At 38.5% G+C, this 21699-nt stretch overlaps 2 protein-coding genes and 1 pseudogene across 2 annotated transcripts; all 3 read left to right on the forward strand.

Moving 5' to 3' along the window:
• Positions 1 to 5577: 5577 nt before the first annotated feature.
• On the forward strand, positions 5578 to 8479 carry LOC121385886 (annotated as a pseudogene).
• A 10958-nt stretch (positions 8480 to 19437) lies between these two features.
• On the forward strand, positions 19438 to 19842 carry LOC121385887 (KRAB-A domain-containing protein 2-like). The gene has a single exon (XM_041516678.1). It carries the CDS (start codon positions 19438 to 19440, stop codon positions 19840 to 19842), a length of 405 nt encoding a protein of 134 aa, XP_041372612.1.
• Positions 19843 to 19916: 74 nt separating this feature from the next.
• LOC121385888 lies at positions 19917 to 20633 on the forward strand. Its single transcript, XM_041516679.1, has one exon. It carries the CDS (start codon positions 19917 to 19919, stop codon positions 20631 to 20633), a length of 717 nt encoding a protein of 238 aa, XP_041372613.1.
• Positions 20634 to 21699: the final 1066 nt, after the last annotated feature.

Raw genomic sequence — 21699 nt, forward strand, 5'->3', positions numbered from 1 at the left:
CTTTCAGAAATATCAGTACTAAAGATAATTCCAAGTGCTTTAAAAGTTGGAGGATTCCATTTTAGATTTAAATGTTGTAAATATCTTACTGAACTATTCTTTTGGGAACCAATCTAAATAACTTCAGATTGATCATAATTTATTTTTAGTCCTCATAAATCCGCAAATCTATTTAAAGTTGCTATAGTTTCTTCAAAAGATGTTCTGCTACCATTAAGTATAAAATCTGTATCATCAGCGTATTGTGAAATAAGATATTCTTTGCTGTTTATTGAAATGCTTTTAATATTCTTATATTTACGAATAAGCTCTGCAAGAATTTATACACAGAGGAGGAATATATACGGAGATAATGGGTCTCCTTGCTTGCATCCTCTGTAAATGTTAAAGGACGATGATACATTTCCGTTGACTATAACACTGGATTTAATATTTTTATAGAACACAAAAATCCATCGTTTAATATCTTCTCCAAATCCAAAGAAATCAAGAGTCTTATGTATAAATGACCAAGAAATCGTATCAAATGCCTTTTGAAAATCTACTCTTAGAAACATTCCTGCAATATTTTGGGATTCAGTATAATACAAAATATCATACAGGATTCTTAGATTGTCACCGATGTATCTATTTGACATAAACCCAGTTTGATCTTCATTATGAGAATATGACGTACCCCTTTTAGTCTTTCTGATATGCAGGCTGATGCTAATTTATAAACAATATTTAAGAGTGAAATGAGACGCCAGTTTGGGTTTATCGCCTGTGGGTATGAAGATAATTATTCCAAGTTTCTGTGTTATAGATAACTCACCATTAATAAAAGCATAATTCCTCTGTATACAAGGCACGTGGCAGTGAGGGATGGCTGTAAACCTTTACGACTCTGTCATACCTTCGTTGGGAATTAATTTTGTGCGTAGATCGTGTAATGGGCAATTCCATGTAAAGGTCAACCTTCTCAATTTATGAATATTGGTTTAAAGGTCCACGTTTATCAAAAAAGTATCAATAACATAATTTTTTTTTTTTTTTTTACCCGTTTTTAATATATTCGCAATAAAAAGTCGTGTTTTCCGCATCGCTTGCCAAAACGCCTGTCGACTCCAAGACCTAAGTCACGTAACCCAGTGACGCGCTAACCGGCATAACACGAAATCGTGATTCAAAGCCTTTCAGATATTTTACTGGGAAGGTGGAACACGTGTATTTTTAAAAAGCGAAAATTTTATTCTATTGAATTGAATTGTATGGATGGAATATTGTTTTGGAGATAGTTTTCAAATGTAAAATATGGTGAACCATTGTTTAGTTTGGATGTATCAAAGCAGCAATTTTTCCGAAATTTAAACAAACTGACAATCACAGGGTTTGCATGGTCCAAGTGGTTCTTAAACAAAACCCGTGCCTAATGAAAAGGACCATCACAATGGGATAGGATCTGCAGTGACCACTTCATCCCTGGGGATTACGACAATTAGTTAAGGTGGTCGATAAATATGACACCTATTTTTATTAGGTCAGGTCATAGGGTTTTACGTGCACATTCAGAACAAGCTGTTGTAGGGTACGCCTGTCGTGGGCATAAGAGCCAACCTTGGCCGGCCCCTCCGTCCATGACAGGAAAGGTGGGGGGTCGGGGTGGGGGTGGGAGAGAAGGGAGGGAGAGAAGAGAAGGGAGCACCAGCAGCCCGACTAGGTTCGTAGCAGGCGGGGGAGTCTTTTTATTAGTATTATTTTTTTTTAAACATATCTGTTTCATATCCCCATCAAACAGGGTTTTTTTTTAAAACTATTACATTTTATAAAATCATACATACACATAGTGTGGGTTGCCCCCCCCCCACCCCCCACTAAACCCAATATAAAATGGAGTGTACCAAACCTAGAACGATCAAAAATATGGGGCATGTATTTCATAATTAAATACAAACTTTCTTTCTGTGTGTGTGTGTGTGTGTGTGTGTGTCTATATATATATAGACACACATACACGCACAGAGAGAGAGAGAGAGAGAGAGAGAGAGAGAGAGAGAGAGAGAGAGAGAGAGAGAGAGAGGACGACTCTGTCTACACCAGCATGCGATCATACCTCTACTGTCATGTCATGTCATGTCATAGGGTTTTACGTGCACATTCAGAACAAGCTGTTGTAGCGCACGCCTGTCATGGGCACAAGAGCCGGCCTTGGTCGGCTCCTCCGTCCATGACAGGATTCTCTACTGTCTGCCAGTGGTCACCTTTTAAACAATGACGGCTGTTCCCCAGTAATTAGGTCACCACAGAAAGTGTTATGAAATAATCGCGCCTCTTTGAAAGCTTAATAAGCAATGAACAACACCTGTAGTAACGGGTGTAGGTAGCAAGATAAATCGTATTATTATTTGTATGTGTTCATACCTGCATTGCATCATACCGATCTGTCTAAAACAATAAATTCAGATCCCTATTTTATGTGATATTAATCAATAAAATAATTTTATTTTTCTGCTTGTTGTTTTAAATGCGTTCTGATATGAACACATATTTTTGTTACAGTCAAATGTTAATATCCCTCTTTCAAAAGTCGGGACTGAACTTGTCTCCTGCTTCTCACAGAAAAAAGAAAGAAAGAAATGTTTTATTTAACGACGCACTCAACACATTTTATTTACGGTTATATGGCGTCAGACATATGGTTAAGGACCACACACATTTTGAGAGGAAACCCGCTGTCGCCACTATATGGGCTACTCTTCCGATTAGCAGCAAGGGATCTTTTATTTGCGCTTCCCACAGGCAGGATAGCACAAACCATGGCCTTTGTTGAACCAGTTATGGATTACTGGTCGGTGCAAATGGTTTACACCTACCCATTGAAACTTGCGGAGCACTCACTCAGGATTTGGAGTCGGTATGTGGATTAAAAATCCCATGCCTCGACTGGGATCCGAACCCAGTACCTACCAGCCTGTAGACCGATGGCCTACCACGACGCCACCGAGGCCGGTCTAAGGAAAAAGTACCCTCAGTGGATGATCTCACAGGAAGGTAGGTAACTAGGTTAACGTGCTTATATACCACTTCCTCACCAATCGAGGTACCATAAGAGTAGATGTACAAATGTGATAAGACCAAAATGTCCAAACTAGCGTCCGCTAAGAATCAGCTGTTTTTCGACAAATCATTCTCTGCTGTCGGCATGTTGACCTACTAACAAAACGCCGGATGCTACGTCACAGGTCTGATGCGGGTCAAATCGACTGAGCAGTGGGTTTTTCACCAAGCGTTTTACAAAAAGTCACTTTATTAATAACTGGGATGGTATTTTTGTTTTTTATTTTTAATACTGTAATGTTTATGTATTTGTTTTATATGCTGTGTGTTAATAATGTGCCATAAATATGGACCTTTAAACTTCAATAATTGGTACTGTTTGAAAGCTATAGCATTGAGGTTTAATAAACAATAAAATTTAAAAAAATATATATTTCATTGTTAAATTTTTGAATGGAAACATAGAGTACCCAGAAGGATGATGAAAGTCACAAAACCGGGTCCAAACATTCAAATTTCATGTTTAAAGTAAAAGCAATATTATTATTGTTATGTAAACAAATTGAATTAAGCAGGTACGCATGTAATATAAATAACATTTCTTACACTTTGATCTTCTTCTTCTTTTTTTTGGGGGGGGGGGGGGGGGGGGGGAGTGGGTGGTTCAGGCCTTCCTTACATTACTGTATTAGCACTGTACGTCCGTCACAAAATTATATAAAAAGTGTTGTTGTTTTTAGAACAAAGGAGAAACCGCACCTGTTTTATTATATAGATAAAAACTCTCATAAAAGCAATATGCATATATACTTATTGAAGTAATCATATACAGATGTTCACAAAGTGTGTGACAGATGTACATCATTTTGGTACGTACGTCTGTCACACTAAACATTGTCGTGAAAATGTCCGTTACATCTTTCCTAATGCAGCAACGGATCTTTTATATGCACTTTTTTACAGACAGGAAAGCATATACCACGGCCTTTGACCAGTTGTGATGCACTGGTTGGAACGAGAAAAAAACCCAGTTAGCTAAATGGATCCATCGAGGTGCTTCAATCCTGTGATGCAAGTACCTCAAGCAAGCACTCAACCGACTGAGCTAAATTCCCCCCTCCCCCCCCCCCCCAATTTAAGAGGAAGGAAGGAAATGTTTTTTATTTACAGGGACTAAGGTTTGAAAGTGTTTTTTTATATCTTCAAAGCCTTCTGATTAAAAGTAGCGGGGGTGACCCTCTCAAAAGTGTGGGCTAACTCATCCAACACATTTTATTTACAATTATATGACATCAGACATATGGTTAAGGACCACACAGAGGAGAGAGGAAACCCGCTGTCGCCACTTCATGGGGTACTCTTTTCTATTAGCAGCAAGGGATCTTTTATATGCACCATCCCACAAACAGGATAGAGTACACACCACGGCCTTTGTAACACCAGTTACGGAGCACTGGCTGGAACGAGAAATAGGTCTATGTGTCAACCGAGGGGGATCGATCCTAGACCGACCGCACATCAAGCGAACGCTTTACCACTGGGCTACGTCTATCGCCCAACTTAATAGACACAAATCTTTATTGTGTTGATGGGGACATATATTAGAACATGCTCTGTAATAAATTTATGACCTATACTATAAGTCTAGCCTACTAAATAAAATCTTGAGGTGGATAACTATGAATAACTAAGGCTATTTGCATAACAAAAGCATCACTCAATAGTGTTTCAAACTAATATTGTTTTCCACTTTCCAAGCGGGAGGTATTGTAGTATATGTTGTTGCTGGGAGTTTTTGGTGGGTTTATTATTATTATTATTTAATTTTTGGGGGGGTGAGGGGGTGTTCCGTACACTTTTGACCACTCCCTCCCCCCTAAAAGTGTACATCCCCAAATGAAAAATGTTGATCGACATTTTTCATTTTCAAAAAAGGTGTACGCTGGCCCCTTAATCCACCCCACCCCCCCCCCCCCCCCGCGTACGGTTTGTACGCTCGTGAAAATGTTGAAAATTATGGACGGCCCCTTAGCCATTTCATTGTCAGTCACTGGTAATATTGTCCCAGTAGTAGATACAATTTTCTTACACACCTGTTGGTGAGAACACCACGTGTAATTGTTGGTTGCTCAGGGTTAACACACGCACGCGTATTAACAATTTTAAGACATACAACTGGCTGCTACTAGGTGATGACCAGGGGCCTTATTCACTAAAGCCTCTTAAGGTAACAATATCCTAGTGCAGTGAGAGAAACCTTACAAGGGCGATGCGCGGTTGCGTACGATGCGTATGCGCGATATTCACTAACGTTGTCTCACCGTCCTCTCATGTTGCATTACCTCGCAGCAGTTGCGATGATGAATTAGGTTGCACGTGATATCAATTTTAATGAAATATACACCCCGATCCCACTTTTATTTCATATAAGGGTCAAATAAGCCTCGTTCTTTCAACTGCTGAAATGTCGAATATAAAAAGAGGGTACGACGAATAAATTTCACCGAACGTGAACGTATAACCCTTGTGGATAAAGTGGGAATGAATTATAAACTTTTATCATCAAAATTCGCAGATAATGTAACCAACATAAAGAAAGATGCAGCATGGAGAACGATTATGGTTGCTATAAATGCTGTGTCCCCTGTTCAGCGAACTGTCGCAGACTTGCGAAAAAAAGTGGGATGATTTGAAATCACGAACCAAAAAAAGGGCCAATGAGATAAAGAAGGTTATTCGTAAAACTGGTGGAGGCGAATCAAGCCATCGGCCATTAACAGACGTAGAAGAACGGATTGTCGGGATCATTGCTAGTACAGCTGTTCATGGAGTCGATGGAGGGATAGACACAATACAGCTGTCCATGGATTCGATGGAGGGATAGATACCGCAGAAGAAAGTTCAACTGTAAGCAAGTTCACAAAAAAAATCGTTATAAAAATTATTTTTAAATTGGTGAAGTTGTCTACGTAGGCCTATCATTTTAATATAAAAATGAAATTAGAAGGTCCATTACATTTCAGCAAAATACCAATAAAAATAAATAAATAAATTTACCCCAACTACACATCCCCACATCTTTATATGAAAAGGTTAAACAGTTCGTTTGTTTAAATAATGAAATATTTACGATTTTAATTTGCAATGATCAAGTGGGCCCATTTTGGCTATTTCTCGCTCTAGCCAGTGCACCACGACTAGTATATCAAAGTCCGTAGTATGTGCTGTCATATCTGTGGTATGGTGCATATAAAATTCCCTTCCAACTAATGGAAAAAGGTAGCGGGTTTCCTCTCTAAGACTATATGTCAAAATTACAAATGTTTGACATCCAATAGCCCATGATTAATAAATCAATGTGGTTTAGTGGTTTTTTAAAACAACAAAAGAAAAACCTCTTGCAATGATCACAATCTTTTCGTATATCCAGTGTTATCACTTTGAGTTGTGTGACGGAACATGCTCTTATTTTTTTTCGCCTGTGGCGATGTTAATTGTTTTAGAGGGCCATGTGCACTTGGTTACGTAATACCTCCGCGCGACCGTACCCCCCTAATACACACCCAGACCAGATGCGGAGGCCATGTGACCAGTAGTTACGTAATAACTCCGGTAGAACGGTTTATGACTGGGGTATTTCTGGCGAACTGGCGACAGTATGTCTGGTCATCTAAGAAAATATATCGACTCTGGGAGTGGTGGAAATATCACATGATATGGGTAGTACCGCGATGTGCTCCCAGGCGATATTCGGTTTTGTAATAAATAGATAGGATTTGAGAGTTATCGGGGAGAAACATATTGGAAGGCTTCCGGGGAACGCGTCCGTTTGGACTTGGTAAATATATATTTCTGCTCTGTTGTATAACCTTGATGTGATTGATGTGACTTTAAATATTTTAATACTGTATTATACCAATATTATTTAGACAGTGTTTCCGGTAAACTGACGAAGTAAATTGTAGGCTTCTCTGTTCTAAAATTATTAAAGCTTAGCCAGTCATCCTAGAGGACCTAGGTAAACTGTAGGTTATTGTCTTTATTGTGATAGGTACCAGTATTAATTCTGTATTACAAGGTTACTGAATGAGTAGTTAAGGGTTAATAAAAAAATTAACCAGTTAGGAATAGAGTTGTAATTCCTTTATTAATTAAGTTCCCCTGGAAGCGTTTTTCAATTATCACACGTGTGGGTGTTGTGTCACGGTGAAGTGATTAGAATATTGTGTAAACTAGACACCTAGAGATTAACTAATTAAGTGATCAGTTCTGGGTTGTTATTATTTGTTGTTGTTAATTAACTACTGCGGCAGTACATTTGTCAGCTTAAGGTTAATACAGATTCCAAAGTGTATTGTGTTTTGTTGTGTTTTCTAGTGAACTAAACGTGCTATATTACATATACTTTATATAAGATCGTATCTCTGATTATACCTAGAGCCGAGCCACTCGGGTATTGGACTGCCCGATACAGAGAGATCTAATATATATATACAGTTAGGAGAAATATTTGGATAATTGTGTTTTATTCAGTTACGGGTATTATAGGATCCCCGTGACAAGTTGATACCTTATACTAGAATTCACTGTAATATGTGATGTGTTGAAATTATAATTTCATATTACATTGAAAACCCCTCCCCACCATACACACAAACTACTATGAAATTCACAAACAAAACAAAATAAAAAATCAACCCAACTCAATATAAATCAGTATACTTTTAAAATTGATGAATTATCAGTAAATATATTTCTAATTACAGAAGTCATTGGCTTATAGTGATGATCGTGATAAACCACAATGTACCGATGCTCAATCTATCGTGTTCGCTACTCAGTAAATAGGTTCATCTTCTTCGAAGCAAGGTCGATCCGCCACTCCATTTCAAGATGAGGAAGAGAAACCACCTAACGAGACTGAGACAGTAGATGTCACTACTAGCAAGACAACAAGCACCCCGCCTACAAGTGAAACACCGCCATCTCTGTCACAACCAAAATACTCCCAAGAGTTGTTGGAAGTGGAGAAAGAACGTTTGCTTGTTGAAAAGAAGAGACTTAAGATTGAAGAGCGACGTCTACAAATCGAAGAGGCAAGGTGGGAGATGGAATTGTCTCACCAGACCAACTACGTTCCACATCCACCAGAGCAACCCAGTGTGATTAAAGTGCATAAATAATGAAACTGAAAATCACCAATTATCACATATATTATGTTATTTATTTACGTTGTGATATTTGTTATTTTTTATGTTAAATTTATATTAATGTCTTAAGTTTATGTTAAATTCATTTTAATTTATTAAGTTATTATTTAGAATGGACCAGACATGGACGATCTTTGACATTCCATTATCTTTCATAACAACAACGAACACAGGCTGTGTTTGTGATGGAGAATTATTTTATTCATATTCAATACAGGTGCATATGTAGAGACATAATTAAACAGTAATGATATAGTTACAAAAATGAAATATTGCTTCTTGTGTTGTTTTTCCACAAACAGTTAGATATGTTTACAAGTTATCTTGTGAAATAGCCAAGAACAAGTGCGTCTCTCACTTGGCGACCATCGTTCTGGGGTTTGGTGGATTCACATCATCATCTTGATTATCGTCTGAATTCAGTGGAGCGTCAGGTGGCAATGGAACTCCATATTCTTGGCAAATATTATGTAATACGGCAGTGGCTGTAAAGTAAAATACACTGAAATCATTAAAGGGGCATTCCTGAGTTTACTCTATTGTAACATGTTTCCAACTAATGAAATATTTATACGATTAAACTTGCATATTGAATATATTTTCTTGTTTAGAATATCAGTGTCTGTATATTCAATGTGTTTTTAGGAAATAAAATGAAATTTATCCTTGTACAAATATTAGAACGATTAGAAACACGTTTAATGTATAGCCACTAAATGTTATGCAGAAAAATATATTTGACATGTAATTACAATCGTTAAAAAGTCTCTGTTAGTCGTAGCAAACTCAGGAGTGTCCCTTTAACGGAGAATACGTCACCTAAATGTGATGGGTAAGAAACAGTAGCAAAATTATTATTATATTATCATTTTCCTTAACACATTCGCAACTTTGTTCACAATATGAACTGGGAAACATTGTACACGGTGTGGAACACTCTAGATATGACATCGGAACTACGCATAGAAACTTTCCTACCAACTAATAATTCAACATGTGGATGAATAACACATTTTTATATTGTTTTTAGCAGAGACAACACAATTAACAATACAATCTGATACGTTTTGGTCATCTGGCTAATCAAGACATATTACTTCTTACACTATTAAAGCTGAAACAGTAAGGCCATCTAAAGGTATATTATTGGTTGTCCAAGTTTAACTTTTTGTTTGACAACATCACTAGAGTACATCCATATATTAATCAACGGATACTGGATGGCAAACCTTTAATAAATGTCACACGCAGTCTTCGAGGGAAATCACTGCATTTATCAATTATCAGCAGGGAATGTTTCATATGCACTTCCCCACATACAGGACAGCGCACACCACGGTCTTTGATATACTAGTCGTTGGGCACTGGTTGGGAAGTGAATAAAACAGAATGGGTGTACCGAGGGTATTCCATTAAACGACCCATGTACCTCAGGCGATCGTTCTGCCTACTGACATAGCCCCTTACCCTATTGATTGTAGGAGGTTTAGCCACACATTTTAGCGTTTAGTGTTTTAGCATTTGTATTTATTAATAATACATGTATTTAAAAAATACTAATAATTATTTAGATTAAAACTTTACTCAATCCACCCACTGAAATATCACAATAAAAATATTTTTAAATGGCCCAATGTATAACATTTTGCAAACTGCAGAAAGTTAATGTCGCACTATTGTAAACTTTCACGGCTGACATCCTATTGCCACCATTAGCATTACCCACAATATAACACGACCATTTTAAATATTATGTCTATACATTTTTACTAGAAAGGCTGTTTTCCAATGGATTACTTACCATAATCATGTAAACAAAGCCACCTCATCTTCCAAATTCCAAATGTCCCTTCTATTTGTTGGCGTGTCTGGCGATGATGTCTATTGTATCTGTCTTCTGCAGCATTTTGCGGATTGGCAATCGGCGTCAGCAACCACGGCCGTAAGGGATAAGCACTGTCTCCCAAGAGATAACCATGGATATTTCCATTTTCAAAATCTTCACTTAGCTTACAATTGTTCCAAATGAAAGCGTCGTGCGCAGATCCTGGCCAACGGGCTACCAAGTTGGTAAACTTCTTGTTATTGTCACAGTGCTAAAACTTCAACTTTATAACAATACGGATCATATTTTTATTTTTACATGTTCATTAATTAGAATGAGTTAATTGGTAATCTGCCGTCTGCCATGGTATCCACTTAGAGACATGCCAATCAAACCAATTAGTGTCAAGCACTAATTAAATATGTAACGAGCAATATAATACAATGCAATTTAATTGTTGCCACGGGTATTGCAGGCGTCTGAACGAGTACACCGTGACAACTGTATATTACGTAGATACGTGTTTAGTATGCGTCTTATAAATAAGGATAATTTACCCATGAAAAGTATGCCAAGCACTAGGCTTTTAAACCTATACCTACACTATAAGGGTTTAACCCTTCAAATTAGATAGCTAGGCTAGTTTAACTCCCCCTCCGTCATTGTATTCAATGCTATACAAGGACGGAGGGGGATGGGTGGTAATGAATGACCGTTGAACTCACTAGAATAGGGACTTAAGACAATAGGTACAACCGTAACACAAAACTAGGATTCACACACAGACTACACGCTCACTGCATCAGTACACAGGGTGCATTGACTAATGATAACAATGCACCCGCCCCCATTTAATGGCCCAGCACATACTCTAATAAGGAACCGGACAAAAGAATACCGTTCCGAGTACACAATTGCAATGCACCCGGGGGAAGCAGCTGAACAAAAGAATATCGGCCTCCCCCACCCAAACCCCCAATACTTGCTGCTGGTAATAACTTGGTACTTGGTGATGCCTCGACCAGAAGGGATAAAGGTCCTATGGGCAACCTAGGGAGACGCCACAGCATCGTAAAGGTCTAAAATTAACGACCTATATTATCTCCGCCATTTACCTTTCGACGGACAGTCAAAATTGCACCAAATTACCGTAATCAAAATTGCGCACCCTTTTCTCTTTAGCATTTAACTGCTCCATTCAAATTCCATAGCACCACCACCACCCCCACCCGATTTGATCGGGCTGCTGGTGCTCCCTTACACCTGCCAGTGCAGGCTGTCCCTCCTCTCCCCTCCCCCCACCTTTCCTGACAACAGGCGTGCGCTACAACAGCTTGTTCTGAATGTGCACGTAAAACCCTATGACATGACATGACCCATGAAAGACAGACTCGGGGAGAACAGATACTGTTCACACGCCTTGAAGTTCTCTCACAAAGCACAGACCCTACTGGAAGATCCGAGAGACAGTTTTGTAACGTAAGCAATGTCAACTCTATCGGGAGACCTGTGTATCATTCACCCAAGAGCTCTGACTTGTATATTATCTGTATTATCATGTTGTTAACTTATTAATCACGTTTCATGTTTGGAAAGTACAATACAAGAAACTACATCACCAACTTGAGATTTCTGTTACTTCATTTACATTCGTAAATATTTACGCTGTGTTATTATTATCACAAATGCCTTGAATATTTAGTGAATGGAAATTTTTGCGACATACATATACATGTTCATCAACCGACGGACACTTGATGTAAATGAGACTCCCGTCAACGCACCCAAGGGTGTTTGGAAATTGGGTACTTTCATAAAACCCTGCCATAATTTGGGAATCGATAATTTGTGTTGCTTTTCTAGAAAGTGCCGTGGACATATTAGCCACAATTCTGGCATCTTCATAAATCAAGGCTAATATTCGTTCCTCGTATTCATCCTTGATACATGTCGTCAAGAAATCGTGCCACAAAATGCTTAAATTTCATTGGATGCGATGAGTTCTGATTGCAACGAATCGCAACGCTCCTTATAGATTCCCTTGTTATTGTAAACAAAGATGGCAGCGTCAGCGTCCGGGGGTTAATTTTTGATATTGCTTTCAAGATTGTCACATGTTACCGATGCTGTGATTGGTCAGCGATGTCATCGTGTAAGGGACATACTCGTTGTTACAAATTTTCTTCCAATAGAGGGCGCTAGTAGTGGATATCAGTAATCTTGACTACATGTATCAAGGCTGAATACGAGGAACGAATATTAGCCTTGATTTATGAAGATGCAATTCTGGACACGGATGGCTGACTTATCCCTGCGATATCTCCACTGACAGTCTGAAAGTTCCCCGTTCCGTAATACCTAAGCGCACATGGTGTTTGCAATGTGGCTGGGATGGCATGTGACCTCGAGGTTTGAGGTTCAATGTCATCACGAATGAGATCAATTACGTCAAGTATATGTTGAGGCATTCGGAATATTCGAAACAAATCAACATCGTCATAAGTGTCTAGAGGGTTTGTCCTGTCTCTAAAAATACGTGGTCTGCGAGTTACTAGATCGTTTATTTTCTCCTCTAAAACGACGTGTGCCACCGCCATAACGTGAATTGTGCTGCGAAACCAGTTAAGGAAACTGCAGACGTCTCGCAAATTGGAGCCGATTTGCGATATAGTTTACTAGATCGTTGCGTTATGGTAAAGTTACGATGTTTTTGTGAATACGGTTGAAAACGTTACGAGAATGATACGAGGTTGTTACTATATCGCAACGCTTGCGATAGCTTTGTGAATAAGGCCCCAGGTCACCATTGCCATACATCCAATCAAAACCTACACGATGGACTGTGACGTATAGTTAACCTGACAATCATGTGTCTGTGACGTCAATCTAATTAAAATTAGCTCCACTATTACATGTGGATCTAATACCAGCCAGTTGGAGCTCATGTCCACCAATCAAAACCTTATTTGCAGAATCATGCCAGTGATTTAAAAATAATTTGAAAACATTCCGAATTATCCTGAGGGTATACAACATGTTTCGTGTGAATTACGAATGCCTTCAAACATGTTTTATTTTATAAAATAAATAATTTGTAATGTAAAACTGAAGACTGATTTAGTTGGGGGTTTATTATAAATAAATAATTTTTAATGTAAAATTGAAGACTGATAACCTATCCCGTACGTATTGGTATGGTTCGCTGTACTGCGGCCACTAAAATAGACTCGCTCGATATTTTTAGAATTTGTATGCTCCCAAATAACGTTATAAAAGGCGAAGTGAGATTGGTCAATATTTAAATTATTATTTACTGACGAAATGTTACCTGGACATTGGAGACTACACAGTGTTGTTAGCAATCCGATTAAAATTAGTTCTACTAGTCTAAATAAGGCATTCGTAATTCACATGAAACATATCGTATACCACCAGGATAATTCGTAATATTTTCAAATTATTTTCAAATCACTGGCATGATTCTGCAAGTAAGGTTTTGATTGGTGGACATGAGCTCCAACTGGATGGTGTTAGATCCACATGTAATAGTGGAGCTAATTTTAATTAGATGGCTGTGACGCGTAAGTCAGCTTCATAAAAAAGAAAGAAATGTTTTATTTAACGACGCACTCAACACATTTGGCGTCAGACATATGGTTAAGGACCACACAGATTTTGAGAGGAAACCCGCTGTCGCCACTACATGGGCTACTCTTCCGATTAGCAGCAAGGGATCTTTTATTTGCGCTTCCCACAGGCAGGATAGCACAAACCATGGCCTTTGTTGAACCAGTTATGGATCACTGGTAAGTGCAAGTGGTTTACACATACCCATTGGGCCTTGCGGAGCACTCACTCAGGGTTTGGAGTCAGTATCTGGATTAAAATTCCCATGCCTCGACTGGGATCCGAACCCAGTACCTACCAGCCTGTAGACCGATGGCCTAACCACGACGCCACCGAGGCCGGTTTGTTAAATGAATGTACATGTATTTACTTAAACAACATTAACATGTACCAATGTATTAAAAAAAAACCAAAATGTGGCGTACCAAAAACCCGCATTGTGAGTGAAAGGGCGGATGGTGGGATTAACAGAAAATGCTTAATTTAATTACCTGTGACTCTAAATATCTAATGGCAGAATTTTCTCAGTCACATAAAGTGTTTTGATTGGTCAATTTAGTTACACTGTTAATAATAATAGTAGGACGAGTTTTATTGTGTGCTTCTGGCGTAACCTTGGTACTTAGTAATATTGTTATTTATATTAACACAGAAGCACAGAATTTAGAATAGATCAACATAAATTATTGTATTTGCAATAAATCGTATTTATGTTGATACTATTCTCAGGAGCACAATGAAGCTAATTTCGGTTACTGTAAACAATAGCCCGAGTATTCTGACTGTAAGAGAACTAGACGGACATTTGGACATAAATATGCTCTCATTTATAAGGGCCATATGGGCAACCTAGGTCTAAAGGTAAAGGTCTAAAATTAACGAGCTACTCTCGATTCACTAATATCAAAACCTATATTAGCTCGGTCATTTACCTTTCGACCGACCGTTCAAAATTGCGCCAAATTCCCTCAATCAAAATTGCGCATCCTTTTCTCTTTGGCATTTAACTGCTCCATTCAAATTCCAGACAGCAGAATTCTAAGTTCGCCGACCTATATCGTGACGGCGCGTCACATGAACGCCCACTCAGCCATTCCGTCTCCCAGGGGCCGTCTCATACAATAATACAAGTTTGTTTTGTGAAACGACACCACTAGAGCACATTGATTCATTAATCATCGGCTATTGGATGTCAAATATTTGGTAATTTTATCATTGTGTTAGAGAGGAAACCCGCTACATTTTATCATTAGTAGCAAGTGATCTTTTATATGCACCATCCCACAGACAGGACAGCACATACCACGGCCTTTTATATACCAGTCGTGGTGCACTGGGTGAAGCGAGAAATAGCGCCATGCATCCACCGACGGGGATCGATCCCAGACCGACCACCCATCAAGTGAGCGCTTTACCACTGGGCTGTGGACAATCACCAAAGCGACAGCGAGTCACACACACACACACACACACACACAGAAACAATATTACAGTCACGTTTTCTCAAGGTGAAAAAAGTATTTGATCTACGAGTCGTATGCTTGTTTGACATGTGTACCACTCTGGCATATCAAAGGCCGTGGTATGTGCTATCTTGTTTATGGGATGGTGCATATAAACGATCCCTTGCTATTAATGGAAAAATGTAGCGGGTTTCCTCTCTAGGCTATAAGTCAACATTACCAAATGTTCGACACCCAATAGCCGATGATTAATAAATCAATGTGCTCTAGTGGTGTCATGAAATAAAACAAACTTTTAACTTTTATCAAAATGGCCGCCATTGCTGGTTGACGCTAGGTGACACACAATATTTTACTGCTTCACACTTGTCAGCAGGAAGCGTGAACAGTAATAAAGAACAGAACATATCCTTTTTACACTTAGGCCGTTACATAACGGCATATGAGGAACAGAACAGAACTTTATTTCACTCAGGCCGCTATTCAGCGGCATATGAGGTACATTAACAATAATTATATGACAGGGACAAGATGGGGTTTACAGGAGAAAATTCACATGTACAATATCAAAACAAAAAAATTCTAATAATAATAATAATAATAATACAAAATGAAATATATTTCTAATAGTAATAATCTATATATATATATATATGGGAGACAATTCTTTTTAAGGTTTACCGAATTTATCCGTAATTTTTTTAAACCTTTTTAGAAGACTCTATTTGTCATTTGTCATTAGTTGTTTAAATTTCAGCATATTGGGTTTGTTATAATAATATGGCTTTAACAATTTTTTTCGGGAGTTATTAAAGAAAGAGCATGTAAGTAGATAGTGAGATTCGTCTCCGATGTCATTTTTGTTACATAGTGTACATAGTCTGCTTTCTACTGGGGTGTTGTTCCATCGTCCTGTTTCGATTGGTAAGTAATGGTTTGATGTTCTAAATTTTAGTAACGTAGTCCAGGATATTTGTGGTAATTTTATAATATATTTTTCTAATGTTAGGTTTTCTTTAAATGTGGTGTACATTTTACCCCTTGATGATGAAGCTATGTCGCTATTCCATTGTTGTAGGTACTGATCGTTTTGTCTTAATTTAACGTGATGAATAAGTAGTGGTAAAGATGAACAGTTTTGTGACTTCCAAATACTGGTCATACCTAGTTGGTTAAATATATTTTCCACGTGTTTTATCCACTTATAATTATATCCAGATATGTTAGAGTCGTGTAACATTAGTTTATACAATAAGAAGGGTGTTTTTGTTTGTTTTCCAGAAACAATTCGGGCCCAGATACTTGTCATCCTTTGTTGGATAATTAATTTAAGGGGGATTCTTCCAAGTTCACCGTATATCATGAATAGTGGGCTTCCTTTCCTTACTGGTAGGATGTGTTTTAAAAATGTAATATGAATAGCTTCAATAATATCAATATCAACACGATACATAGGCTGTAGTGACAAGATAGGGTTTACAGGGCATTTGAAAAAGTGGGCGTGGTCAATGTTTCAGTCTTTTGGCAAATATATTATTTTGTCAATACCTGGCTGTCATTTTGACATAAATCATATTTACAATATCAGTCAGACGTGCATGTCTTGTATTGGCTATCAAAATTATAAGTATAAAACACGTTTCGGATTGTTCTTGCAAATAGAGGTAGATAACGTTAGATAATCAAAGTCGCCAGAATTATTGCGGGCTGTCATTACATAATTTAAAGGCATGTTGACATTTTCAAACTGCACGTGCTTGGTTAATGTTTGTTTTGTTTGACGACACCACTAGAGCGCATTGATTTATTAATCACCGGCTAGTGGATGCCAAACATTTGTTAATTTTGACAGTCTTCGAGAGGAAACCCGTTACATGTTTCCATCAGTTGCAAGGGATCTTTGGTATGTACCATCCCACAGACTGGATAGCACATTACCACGGTATTTGTGCACTGGCTGGAATAATAAACAGTCCCATGAGTCCACCAACGGAGATCGATCCCAGACCGGCCGCACATCAAGCGAGCGCTTTACCACTGGGTTACGTCCCGCCCCGTATGGATTCATGCATGTGTGTGTGTGTGTGTGTGTGTGTGTGCGTGCGTGTGTGCGTGCGTGTGTGTGTGCGTGCGTGCGTGCCTGTATCTGTATCTTATTAAAATGTTTAACGTTAATTCATTCGTTTATTCCATATACATGGAGACACTAACATTCTAAACATAGACTAGAATAGATTAGATTAGAATATATGTTTAACGACACCCCAGCACGAAAAATACATTGGCTGTTGGATGTCAAACTATTATAAATGCAAAACATTAAGTGGCGAACCACATCAATAACAAATTTAACAGTTAAATTAAAACACAGTGTAAAGAACTGTGTAAAACAATTACAAATATCACAGATAATTAACATTTTAAAGAACTATGTAAAACAATTACAAATATCACAGATAATTAACATTTTAAACAAGAACATGCACTTAGTATGGACGTACGATTCTATTAGTCAAAGGGGCGTAGCGTAGTCTGGACCTGGGTGGGTGGAATATGATCCAAGAAGGCTCTTTTATCTGCCTTTTCCTTGAACACTGAATATTCTGACGACCCCCCCCCCCCCCCCCACACACACACACACACTCCACCACCCAGCCCCAGCCTACGCCCATGCACCGTACTGGCCAGGATCTAGGTCAGTCTGTTGAGCGCTCGCCTGACGTGCTTGGGTCGAAACAAGGAACATAATAATGCCTTTTTAATGACGAAAATGCTTATTGGAAACATTTCTTTGGGCGTTGTTATTGTTGTTATGCGTGTTGTATGGTTTCTGTTTTCTTTTTCTGTTTGTTTTTGTTGTTTGTATGTTTGTTTTTTGTTGTTGTTGTTGTTTTTGTTTGGAGGTGTTTTGGGGGGGGTTTTCCGGGGTTTTTTCTTCTTTTTTTCGTGTGGGTTTTTTTTTTTTTTTTTTTTTTTGGGGGGGGGGGGGGGTATAGAATATCAATGTTTGAACATGCAATATATTTCTGGTCGTCCGAATGTTTGTGATAGCTCAAAGCTCATTCTACTTCCTAATATATATTTAATACGTAATTTGTGTCGCTAAAATGACTCGTTAGTCGCAACCAGTTTGCAGTGGCAGAACACGGGACAGCCCTTTAACACGCGATATGTTCACTTGTTCCTGCACAAAAAGCCATAATATTATTTGCTGGCATTAGTGGCGTAGCCGGGGGACATGCGCCCCCCCCCCCCCTCCATCAAACTTTAAAATAAAACTACATTAAATGTTTATAAAATCATACATACATACATACATACATACATACATACATACGTATATACATACATACATACATACATCATAGTGTGGGTTGCCTCCCTCCCCCCCCCCCCCCCAATATGCATATGAGTTGTCCCTTCCCCTTCCACATATAAAGTGGCTGGTATCGATGCGAAAAGGGTAATAATGTGAGAACCTCCAAGACATGGAATATTCTGTAACAAACGGTACCAAACTGATAAATCAATATTCATTTAATAAATGCCAACACATGGATGTACATTTGCCCCCGATAGCTGAACGTGTAGCAGTTACTCCAACCCCTGGTTACCAGTACTAACCTTTACACTGAATTATTTATATCTACGTCTAAAATCCGTTTTGTTTCTTTTTGTAACATAGTTTTTTAGGATCTCGGCTTAGAAGATTTTGCCGGTATATATGTTATAGTCAATGTGTCAAACCAGTCATTTGGCCAAATGACTGAAATTTTCAGTCATTTGGTCAAATGCCTCTGACCGCCAGTCATTTGGCCAAATGACTAAAATTGCCAGTCATTTGGCCAAATGACTGAAAATGAGTCCCCTCAGTTTGACAGATTGCCTGATAGGGAATTTTGAATTCAGTCAATATGTCAAGTATTGTAAAAAAACCTTCTTTTTTTCTCTCTTTTTTTCATGTTTTGTTTGTTTATAATTTGACAGATTGCCTGAATGGGAATTTATTTCAGTCATTATGTCAAATATTGTAAACACTTTTTTTTCTTTTTTTTTGGTACTAATCAGCCTGTGTCCTTAAAGCAACACTAAGATTACACTTTGTGAACAGTTCTTACAACTGTTTATTTTATATCTTCTTTCAACTTTGTTGTCTTTGTTTTGTACTAATCAGCCTGTGTCCTTAAAGCAACACTAAGATTACACTTTGTGAACAGTTCTTACAACTGTTATCAAACGTGCCCACATTGCCACTGGCCACGGTGGTCGCGATCGAATGGTAAAGGAGTTAGGCAAGAAGTATGCCAATGTTACCAGGGATTCTATTGAACTGTTTAAGTCAATGTGCATTGACTGTCAGCGTAAACGTGTTCGACCGATGACAAAGGGTGTGGTTGTCCGACCGATCTTGTCTAAAGAGTTCTCCGCTCGTGGCCAAGTAGATCTCATTGATATGCAATCGTTACCGCATGGTTCTTTCAAGTGGATTATGGTGTATCAGGACCATCTTACAAAGTTCGTTGTTATCCGCCCACTGACATCAAAGCGAGCTGCTGAGGTTGCACACCAACTCATGGACATATTTCTGCTATTCGGTTCGCCACATATATTACAGAGCGACAACGGTTCCGAATTTACAGCTCAAATCATTTCCGATTTGAAGGAGTTGTGCCAGAGCTAGTTATAGTGCATGGTAAACCGCGCCACCCACAGAGTCAAGGTTCTGTAGAACGTGCGAATTATGACATTAAAGACATGCTTGTTGCGTGGATGAGTGAGAATGACACCGCTGATTGGACTATTGGTGTTAAATTTGTTCTGCTTCGCAAGAACTCAAGTTTCAATGCGGGAATAAAACAGTCACCTTATGCAACCTTATTTGGCATCGAAGCCAGGATTGGTTTGACTTCCTCGTCGTTACCGCATGATGTTATCCAGAAGCTACAGACGGAAGATGACTTACTAGCCATTCTGTCCAGCAGCTCAACTCAACCAGACACTCAACCTCTACCAGAAACGACTCAACCTCTACCAGAAACAACTCAACCTCTACCAGAAACGACTCAAGCTCTAACAGAAACAATTCAACCTCTACCAGAAACGACTCAACCAACGAGCAGCATAGACAAGAAAAGAAAGCTTGCAATAGCCGCACAACAGAAACAAGCCGAGCGTGTTGTTAAGCGAAGTCGTGTGATTATGAAGGATGGTACCGTTGGTGATAACGTAGCTGTGCCCATTCCGTCTGTTGACAGGGGACGTGGTAATCCCAGAAATATTCTAGGTGTTATATTAGCTGTAGAAAACGGGCAATATACCATTGGTTGCCCTTCTGGTATTCTGAAAGGGAAATATAGTCGACACCAGTTTGATTTATGTCCTCAGAGACTCCTGAGTGAATCTGACATTAACAGTGATAGCAGTGTGTCGCTTCGTCAAGCCAACAAAAAGGAGTCTCAACACGGTGGTTAGGGTTTCGTCAAGTGCAATTGTAATGGACCTAACAGATGTCGGAGTAAGCGATGTGCTTGTTTCAAAAATAATGTTTTGTGTAATAGCAGATGTCACAACAGTGTAAATTGTTTAAATAAATGAAGTATGTATTATGTGTCACCAGTGCATTATACTGGTAAGCGATGTGCTTGTTTCAAAAATAATGTTTTGTGTAATAGCAGATGTCACAACAATGTAAATTGTTTAAATAAATGAAGTATGTATTATGTGTCACCAATGCATTATACTGGTAAATTTGTTGTTACATGTATTTGATTATTCATTTTTGTTATAATAAACATAAATGCAGATGAAACATAGTTTAGTTATTAGAAAACACCCAAGAAATACCCTTTAGTCATTTGGCCAAATGACTGGAGGTAATTTTCAGTCATTTGGCCAAAACTGAAAATTTCAGTTATTTGGCCAAATGACTAGTTTGACACATTGACTGTAACATATACACACACTTCATGTCTGGCATCGGGAGAATAGGTGCGATCTCACTGTGCGACTTGTAGCAACGACTTTTAGCTTGTGATTTGTAGTAACGTTTTCCCACATAGGCCTACTGGACATGAATGTAGTATTCTGTTTATTACTAATCTTATAAAACAGGTTTAAAATAAATTAAAATGTCTTTTCCAACTAAAACGTATCATATATGGCCTAGCGCTTGTAGTTATGGTATGCGTCAGACAAATCAGTTTCAGGTTAAGTTATACGTCACTGAGTGATCGATTTCTACTGTGCTTTTTTCATTGGATAGTCTAGCAATGGCGACTGGTCATCTCAGAGAGAGAGAGAGAGAGAGAGAGAGAGAGAGAGAGAGAGAGAGAGAGAGGAGGCATACAGAAATAAGAACAGACCAAAAACAAAACCCCACAAACCTCAGTCATATGTCTTTAATTGTTATCAAACGTATGTGTATTATTTTAGTATGTTACCAAAATTAATGAATGATGTTGTCATCAACAACGGATGTGTAAGAAATCCTAACATTCAAGGCCCCTGTCTAGAGAGAGAGAGAGAGAGAGAGAGAGAG

This window comes from Gigantopelta aegis, chromosome 12 (assembly GCF_016097555.1).
Source record: "Gigantopelta aegis isolate Gae_Host chromosome 12, Gae_host_genome, whole genome shotgun sequence".
Lineage (NCBI taxonomy): Eukaryota > Metazoa > Mollusca > Gastropoda > Neomphalida > Peltospiridae > Gigantopelta > Gigantopelta aegis.

Excerpts from the sequence above, each read along its gene's own strand:
- LOC121385887 (XM_041516678.1), top strand. The coding sequence starts at position 19,438 with ATGGTAAAGGAGTTAGGCAAGAAGTATGCCAATGTTACCAGGGATTCT.
- LOC121385888 (XM_041516679.1), top strand. The coding sequence starts at position 19,917 with ATGCTTGTTGCGTGGATGAGTGAGAATGACACCGCTGATTGGACTATT.